Source organism: Rhineura floridana, chromosome 11 (genome assembly GCF_030035675.1).
Source record: "Rhineura floridana isolate rRhiFlo1 chromosome 11, rRhiFlo1.hap2, whole genome shotgun sequence".
NCBI lineage: Eukaryota > Metazoa > Chordata > Lepidosauria > Squamata > Rhineuridae > Rhineura > Rhineura floridana.
Window position 1 is genome coordinate 15178528 of NC_084490.1, and position 9718 is coordinate 15188245.

General features: G+C 39.4%; 1 protein-coding gene across 1 annotated transcript; it reads right to left on the reverse strand.

The window, feature by feature from the left end:
• Positions 1-849: 849 nt before the first annotated feature.
• LOC133367477 (vomeronasal type-2 receptor 26-like) lies at positions 850-9512 on the reverse strand. Its single transcript, XM_061591580.1, has 4 exons — positions 8748-9512; positions 4280-4507; positions 3073-3199; positions 850-1754 (listed from the first exon to the last, which is right to left on the reverse strand). Exons 1-4 carry the CDS (start codon positions 9510-9512, stop codon positions 850-852), a joined length of 2025 nt encoding a protein of 674 aa, XP_061447564.1.
• Between the last annotated feature and the right edge of the window lie 206 nt (positions 9513-9718).

Here is a 9718-nt window from a genome sequence, read left to right on the forward strand (position 1 = left end):
CACAAGTGGGGGGGATTGGATAACATTTTGCCAGAGGTCCCCTCACACCTGGTTCTGGCCTTTATTTTGTTGCTAGAATGTTAAAGCATATCATTCCATTTATTAAAATAAAAATAAAAATTGCCTTTCATGTGTCAGAAGAAATTGGGATAAAAAATGTCTGTTTCTTATCTTGAAACTTTTGTGTCAGGGCCTCCTGTAACAAAAAGGAGATGGACAGCTATATAGTACGAAATGTTGAAGAGTTATATTTTTATGATGAAGAAATACTGAGTCTTATTCCTATGGAGCCAGAAAGTAAATACATTTGGCTTTGCTATGTAAGTTAGTAGGGGTTTTTAAAAATATTAAAAATCAACAGCATAATAGTATTTCTCAAAAGAGGATTTATATTCTGATACACTTCATTTTGAGAATGGATCCCTTTTTAGAACATATGGAGATACTTATAAACTAGAAAGACACTGTCTTCAAGACTGCATAGGGGAGAGAAGCATCATATACACGATGAAGTGGATGTTAGTCCTTCTATGATCTAAATGTTTTAAAATGTTTAAAGAGGGTTAATAAACAATTAGCCAATTCATTTTAAAGATATTGTTTTTATAATAAAATCTAATAAAGTTTACTTTAATAAAATAAATATATTCATCTTATATACAGTACATTGGATGTTTTATATTATTCACACTTAATAGGTGTCATGAACTGTAGCTACCCCAGAAGATGACCTATGAATTTAAAACACATTAGGAAAGTTTCAAAAATAGATATGCTTTATTCAGAATCTCTATTTTCCTCATGGTTTTCATGGCTTTCTAGAAATAAAAACATCTGAAGAGTTAAGTGTTACTCTCTTTTTTTCCTTACTAACTGCTCTCTGGTGTTCAGATCGGGTCTCATTAAAATAATATAGCATTTGGGGAGGAATATACAACCTAATAAACCAGAACTAGAGACTAAGATAGAGAAGATCTCCACAGCCACCATGTATTTCCCTTTGGTGCTCAGGTAGGATGGAACAAAGGATGCCCAAACACTGCAGAAAACCAACATGCTGAATGTGATCAGTTTGGCTTCATTAAAAGTATCAGGCAACTTCCTGGCAAAGTAGGCTACAGTGAAGCTGGTGATGGCCAGAAGACCCATGTAGCCCAGGACAATGTAGAACATCATGTCTGAGCCTTCATTACATTGCACTATGATCTGACCAGTCTGGGAATGCATGTCAAACTCTGGGAAAGGAGGAGAGGTTGTCAGCCACACAACACAGATGCCAGTTTGAATAAGAGAACAGAGAATGATGACTGATACTGCCAGTCTCTTCCCAATCCATTTCCTTATCTTGTTTCCTGGCTTGGTGGCCATGAATGCTAGAACTACAGTGATGGTCTTGCCCAACACACAAGAAACTGCAATAGAAAAGATGATTCCAAAAACTGTTTGTCGGAGAAGACAGGTCATTTTCTGAGGTTGGCCAATGAATAGGAAGGAACACAGAAAAGAGAGAAGCAGAGAAGAGAGCAGCACACATGTGATGCCCCAATTGTTGGCTTTGACAATGGGAGTGTTGTGATGTTGAATGAAGCTCCCCATCACCAAAACTGTGATAATGGAAAAGAAAAAGGCAAAGAAAGCCAAAACTGTACCCAAAGGTTTGTTGTAGGATAAATAGGTGACAGTTTTGGGGATACACTGATCCTTTTTTTCATTTGGAAACTGATCTTCTGGGCACTTATCACATTGGTTGACATCTGAAATTAACAAAGAAGCTTTTAACATTATCAAAATTTTAAAAAATCACCTTTGGCTATTACTTCTCATCACTGAAGAATTGTGTGTTATTACTGAAAACAAAATAGTGGAATCGAGCTCCTTCAACGCTCCCATTAGGAATAAGTGAAACCCATATCAGGAGTGTGAGTTCTAAATAATATTATCCAAACAACAGATTTATCCATACAACAGATTTCTATTGGCCTAGACATGGCCTATATGCCTTTCTGCATATGTGCTGTGCTTACAATCACTCAGCATCATGAGTATGTGATATTTATAGTGAAATACTCTAGGGGATGCTTGCATATGTTTTTGTTTACATATGCTCCTCATTATGGGTGTCAGGTTTCAGGGTGCCCCTGAGCAGAATACCCTGAGTGGGGGACCTCAGTGTCAGAGTGTATCCTGCATGGCTATAGTGAGCAATACTAGTTCTGGAACAAGTTGTGTCCTGAATGGTTGCAGTCAGGGAGAAAGCTTCCATTTTAATCATCCCCCATGTCCCTATCATTGCTACATAGAATGCAAGAGAGAGGCAATGAGGAGTAGCTAAACAGTAGTAGTAGTAGTAGTGGTAGTAGTAGTAGTAGTCACTTGATACCTGAAGGTCCCCAAGCGACTTACTCAATATTTCTCTTAGCCAAGGTGGCAAGAGTAAATGATTTTAAAGGGACCTAGTGACCCTAGTTCACAGTCAGGCATCACCAGATGTGGGGTCTCCCAGGGCCGTGGTACATTCTCTTGTACCCAAAGATAGTTCATGCTGGCACCAGGCACAGTCTTATATAGTCCTAATGCTCAATAAAGTCTTTACAGATTTTGATGTGATTACAGAAGTTGGCTTTATGTAAAGAGATGTGAAGCACCAATATATTACAGGAATAAAAAAATCCTTCTTTTCCTTGTTCTGGTGCTAACAGTTCTAGATTGTTGCTCAGAGAAAAGTGTGCTAGCAGAAAAGGAGAGAAAAAGACATTCTAGTGAAAGCACTTGTGAGGATGTATGTGGCCTATAGTCCTTCCATTGTTGAAGACAAATATATTTTCTTGTCCTAGAGCAAGGTTGGGGAACATGTGGCCCTCCAGATGGACTACATGGACTAAATCTCCCATCAGCCCCAGCCAGCATTGTCAATAGTCAAGGATAATGGATGTTGTAGTCCAGCAGCACTTAGAGGGCCACAGGATCCCCCCCCCGTCCTAGGGATGAAATGTGGGAATTAGAATAGGGCAAAATTTAAAGCATTTGGATTCCCCCACCCCCCACAATGTGGCTTAACATTGTCATCCTTACCAATATGGTCTGAAATCCTTCCTTCAGGACACTGAGCACAATCATAGCAACAAACTTGTTCCCCCTGCAGAACGATTCTGCTGTATCCAGGCTGGCAGCTCTCAACACACTTGACACGAGGAGGTATCTAATGGCAACCAGAAATTAAAATGTTTACGGTGGAAATAAACTGGTTTCTCCTCAGCACTATAATTCTCAACTCTATACTTTTTGCAGAGAAAACAGTGCCCAAAGGAAAGTGGCTATCCCCAATTCATCAAATCATTCCACACTAATTTTTTTATTATGGTATTGATGTGGAACATATGTATGATTAAGGCAGGATACTGCTTGATGTATTTTGTTTGCAGTGTTACATTTTTCTTGTCTCTGCATTAGTCCTTTGTTGTGAGTCCCTCCAGAACACCTACATAAAGAACTTTGATGGAAACTTTGCTTGAGGTGGAAAGGAGCCACCCAGGGAGGCTTTGAAAGCCATTTGCAATCCTCTCTGCTCTTCTCTGATGTCTGTTTGTGATCCTCTCTGCAATCGTCCCTGGTCTACTCTGACGTCGAAGGTGCAAAAGAGAAGTGCAGGAAGGATTTTAAAACCTTTTACTGTGCTCTCCCTTTTAACCTCCGATGTCACAGGTTGAAAGGACCAGTGTAGGGCAGGCTTTGTGAACCTTCCTGCACTCTCTGTTTCAACCTCTAATGTCAGAATTTTGGCAGGTGCATGAGACAACCCACATGTCAATCATGTGACATCATAATGACATCATTTGGTTAAGAAGTGGTTTGCCCCACCCACCTGTCAATGTTGGCTCTCAGGGTGGGGCCAGATAAAGATCTGGCCCCTACAGCCAAAAAGTTCCCCACCTTTGTTTTAGATCCATGTGCAGTAGTGAAATTTTCTTTCCGTGCACAGATGACTGCAGGTCTCAGAGCTAGTATAAGCAACACACAATGGAGAGGGGAAGAATGTGCAATCTCATTCCCATTTCACAGATAGAGAGAAAGAAAGGACAGCCATCATCATCAAGGCCGAGTCTTGTTTGATAGCTATGGTTGATCCTGGGGTCTTGTATTATTTTCCATGGCACAGCAGAGGGCTGATTGCCTCACCAGTGTTAGATACCCAGGGACATTCAAAGCAGCGTTCTGTTTTTTATTTGATCAATATCATTTATAGATCTATTTATCTTCTAGCCATAAGAAAGACACATACCTGATTAAACTTGTTATTCCACACAATTTTTCTTTCATTAATGGTGAACTTTTTGCCTGCAGGATCCTGGGTGTCCATTCTTCCAACATGGACTCTGTAGAAGGATCTATTAGGGAACATGACCCAGTTGATGATATCATATCCAGCTGCTACATCCCCATTCTCATCAAAAAATATTTCTTCTCCAGCACTGTTGTTAAAATGGACATTTCTCAGAAATGGGCGAAGCTAGAGGAGAGGTGAAAAAAGGTTTAGAAAACAGGTTAGAAAGTGAGAAATGGAGATGGGGCATTGCTCAGTGACCAATCACATGGTTTCCATTCAGAAGACCCGGGGATGGGCTGATCTGTCAATTCTGGTTCTCTCAGTTTCTCTTTTTTGCCATCTTAAGTTTAGCTCTCCACTTTTCCTTATCAGTCCTCATGAAAATTCACCAGCATTTTAGGGCAAATTCATCCTAATAAACACATTTTTGTATACAAGCTTGACAAATGTTCACATTTTTAAAAAAGAAAGTTTCTGTAATATAACACATTTATATGTTATTTTAACCAATATATGTACTTTTAGTATATACACACCACTTAGGTAGAAAACTGCATTGAAAAATGCAGAGAAGTATGAATTTTGAAGGATGGCTATGTTGGTTTGTGTATTTTTTTAATGTGCTGTTTAGGTGGGTTCACCTTTAAATGTGAATTAAATTGAATATCTCTCCCATCTCTAAGGAGGTCCTAGCTTCAGTCCCTGCATCTCCAAGTAGAGCTAGGTAAAGATTCCTGTCTGAAACCCTGAAGTTTCTAGAAGCTGGAATAGACAGTACTCAGCAATAGATGGACCAATGGTCTGACTCAGTATAAGGCAGCTTTCTTTATTCCTGGAATTTGCTACATGGTGACCTTTGAGATAACAAAATCTACTTGCCAGTCTATTAATGCAATCAGATGTGAACTTGCAATATTTTGTAGTTTGACAAATACCAGACTTTTAGCCTGAATGTATTCCGCCAGGCCTTGAAGACCTGGCTTTTCAGACAGGCCTTCGGGACTTCTGGGGAGGGTTAATCTTTTTGACTAATTACCTGCTACTCTGAACTGTCACTGTTTTACTGTTTTATTGTTGTACTGTATTTATTATGATGTATTTTAATTGAGTTGTACGTCGCCTAGAGTGGCCATCGGCCAGATAGGCGACTTATAAATTATTATTATTATTATTATTATTATTATTATTATTATATTTAGTAGCCTATATTGAGGGACAGATGAACACTATAAAAAGTATGACTGAGTGCAGCCTATCATTAGAATTCCCCAGGAAGCTCTCCTTGGGTGGCTTTCAGATGTGTCTTATCAAAATCTGGCTACCTTGAGAAGGAAACTGCACTGGAATTACTGGTTTATGAACTTTCTCATGAGAAGTTCCTCTATATGGGTGCATGTCCAAGATGGCCCAATCCATACATGAGGATTTTCTCAGATGCAGCTTTAATACTCCACTGGACTGCAGTTTGTATGAGGAGGTGAACTAATTGATGTTTCTAAAAGGACCTAATGAAGTATGTCAAAGCAGAGCTTGGAAAGGTTATTTTTTTAAACTACAACTCCCATCAGCCCCAGCCAGCATGGCCATTGGATTAGACTGATGGGAGTTGTAGTTCAAAAAAGTAACTTTTCCAAGCTCTGTGTCAAAGCATGTTGTCAAACAGGATCAGACCAAAGACCCATCTAGCCCAACATCCTGTTCTGACAGTGGCTAGCCGGATGCCTATGGGAAGCTTGCAAACAGGACATGAACGCAACAGCACTTTCCCCGCTTGTGATCCTCAGCGACTGGTATTGAGAAGCATACTGCCCCTGATCCTGGAGGTAATATAAAAGCATCATGACAAATTGTCACCGATACCCTTATTCTCTATTAATTTGTGAAATCCCCTTTTAAAGCTGTCCAATTTGGTTGTCATTGCAACATTGTGCCAAAACAAATTCCATTGTTTAGCTATGCACTATTGGAAGAAGTACTTTCTTTTGTCTGTCCTGAATCTTCCAGAAACAGGTATCTATAAGCAGCAGAATCAAGCACAAATAGAATTGGCCTCAGAACAAACAGGAGGAAAATAGAGCAGATGCAGGAATAAGAGGATGAGGGATCATTTTAAATTACTAACAATAGATAAAAGTCCAAAGCAGAGAGACATGAGGATGTGGGGAAATTAACACTGAGGGGTGGAAAGGAATATTTATAAAGGAAACAGAAGAAACAACAGGAAAATGTCATACAGATAGTAAAGATGGATAACCATAGAGAAATTTAGTGAAATCAGTACTGAGGAAGTCAGGGTCGCTTACATCTAAAAGAGGGCTGAGGAAGCTGTGACCCTTCAGATATTGTTGGACTACAACTCCCATGATCTCTGACCTTTAGCCATGCTGACTGGGGCTCATAAGAGTTTGGAGTCCAAAAGCATCAGGAAGGCTACAAATTCCCTATCCCTGATCTAGAAAGCAGGCAAGAAAAATGTCAAAAGGGAAGAAGAAAAGGCCATGTCAAAGCTGTGCAAATATACAAACATTAACAAAGAGAGTAGAATGGAAGAAACATTGTAAAAGATAGTAGCTTTATTATGGGAAAGATAATAATGTGACAGGGGAGCCAAAGTGGTCCATGTTCATCAAGTAGCAATAAGAAATCAGAATTCAGAAACTAGAGTGGTATACAATGCTAGCCCTACTCAAAGCAGACCCATTAAAGTTCTGGAATTTCAATGGGTCTTCACTGAGTAGGACTTAGATTACTACAACCCCATGTTTTTACAGAGTTTCTACAGAATGATCGAGTTAATTAGAAGTGGTCCTAGAGCACACAGTATTCCTTTACATCCGCAGTGCAGAACCTCAGGCCCATGGACCTAATTAGGCCCATCAGTCCTGCCCAGAAGTCCTCCCCATTTGGCTAATGAGACTATGGATTAACCTGTGCCCACTTGCCCTATGCCTGATTCCATATATGAGGTCAGATGTGTGGCAGGTAAAGATGTAGCTTCCTGCCAAAATCAGGGCTTGCAGGCATTGCCGATCAGTGGCAGATCCAGTTCCACCTCTCCTGCTTTACATGTTTAAAAACCCCAAGCCTTTGATTGCCAAAACACATCATTAGCTTGTCCATTGCATATACTGGTGCCATGTCAATATTGTTCAGCCAAATATTACATGTGTGAGAAAAGTGAAGATTGTGGTATAACATGCTGTCGGAATAAAAAAGCTGTCGCCCCTTTAGCAGAGTGTCCAAGTATTTTACAAAATCTCTGAACTCTTGAGCATCCTCTTTCATACAATTTCCTAGAGAATACTCACCAGTACAACGGTGAACTTCATTCTGTATGTAAGAAAGTCAGTTTAAAGCTCCACTCAGACATGGCATATATTATTCTTTAAATTCAAGGTACAGAGTATCATAACATGCCTACACCCTGAAGGACTGTACCAACATAATTGCTATTTCCATGCCCCCAACTGTGGGTTGTTGTTGTTTTGCTGCAATCCAACACACACTTATCTGAGAGTAAACCCCTTTATTTCCTTTTGTAATACAGCATTGTTAATTCATAGCATTGTTAACCTACTTTATATCATTGTTAATGTATAGTATAGGTGTTGGGGGAGAGCTTGCACATACCAACTGCAAAAAAGACCAATAATTGGGTGTTAGAACAAATTAAACCAGAACTATCACTAGACGCTAAAATGATGAAGCTGAGGTTATCATACTTTGGACACATAATGAGAAGACATGGTTCACTAGAAAAGACAATAAAATTGGGAAAAACAGAAGGGAGTAGAAAAAGAGGGAGGCCAAACAAGAGATGGATTGATTCCATAAAGGAAGCAACAGACCTGAACTTACAAGATCTGAACAGGGTGATTTATAACAGATGCTATTGGAGGTCCTGATTCATAGGGTCACCATAAGCCATAATCATCTTGAAGGCATATAACAATAGATACAATCAAAATGTGAATGAAAGTTGCTGTAAAATAATATAGACCTCCAGTTATGGCATTTAGAAAGTACTGGATCTTGTCTCATTTCATATTATATCATTGTGTTATGAAAATTGCTGTTTTACTTCTTTCAGACAAGGCAATCACAAACTCAGTTTTGCTCCATCAACGTATTTATTCATGCATTTGCTATATTCATTTTTGCTCAATTCCTTTTATCAGTATGTAGAAGGTGGAGGATGGAGGCCAGAGCTTGGAAAAGTTACTTTTTTGACTACAACTCCCATTAGCCCAATCCAGTGGCCATGCTGGCTGGGCCTGATGGGAGTCGTAGTTTAAAAAAGTAACTTTTCCAAGCTCTGATGGAGGCTTATATCCAGCTACTAGGTGGCATCTTGAATCCAAAAGCTCTGAGCAGTTCATTACACTTGCCACTTCCCTGGCAACCAACAGAAGCCATATCTTACCTGCCATGGCTGAACATTCAGAACATCCCCTATGGCTTTATGCCTAGACTTTGATGAATACATGGCATGGAGAGCATGTGCTATCACATGGACCGCATTGTAGATACTGTAGCTCTGTCCAGACATTTCCATTTCAAACAATGTTCGAGGGAGACCCCCCAACTGCTCCTGCCCAGTGCAATATGGCATGTTTACTTCATACTTTGGGAGTGAACAAACAAATATAGTGCACCAGAATAGCTCAATAAAAGAAATTGAAGACTGATACGGATTTATGCTCTCAAGAAAATCCTGAAATCCTGGAACCACATTTTTGTGGAGTGCAAAGGACAAAGTACCATTGAGGGATTTTGCTGGAAATTTACTCCAAATGAAAATAGCTGTGAAATCCCACTGAGAGGTTATGAGCCAAACCTTCTCCATTGGATGCCGATCAACAAATTCACTGAAGTTTAAAACTATTTGTAAACCAGCCAAAGAGTGAGCATCCCCATAAACAATTATCACATTGATTTTATCCAACTGGAGTGTAAACATTATCCTTACATAGTATTTAGCACGGTTTTCAGGTATGTGACTGGTCACTACTGGAATTGATTTTGTTACAGCAACACAAATGCCACTCTGGGAGAGTTTTAGTCTCAAAGTTTGATGAAATGTTTCTCCACTGTCATCATCTGAGATGAGAAGGCCAATCCAATTCCATCCAAAATGCTGCAATAGCTGAACAATCCCATCATATTGAGGGTTTTCATTTGGACCCATCCGGAAGAAAGAAGGGAACCGAGTTTTATCACTCAACACAGGGTCAAAAGAACCGTAAGTGAGCTAATAACAATATAGATATTAATAATTTTAAAACTGTGAATACCTCTTTGTGTTTGAACAAAAACATTACTGCTTGAATTCACTGAATTTGATGTCCTAGTAAAAATCCAATTATAATTGTATAATTGAAGTAGCAACACTTG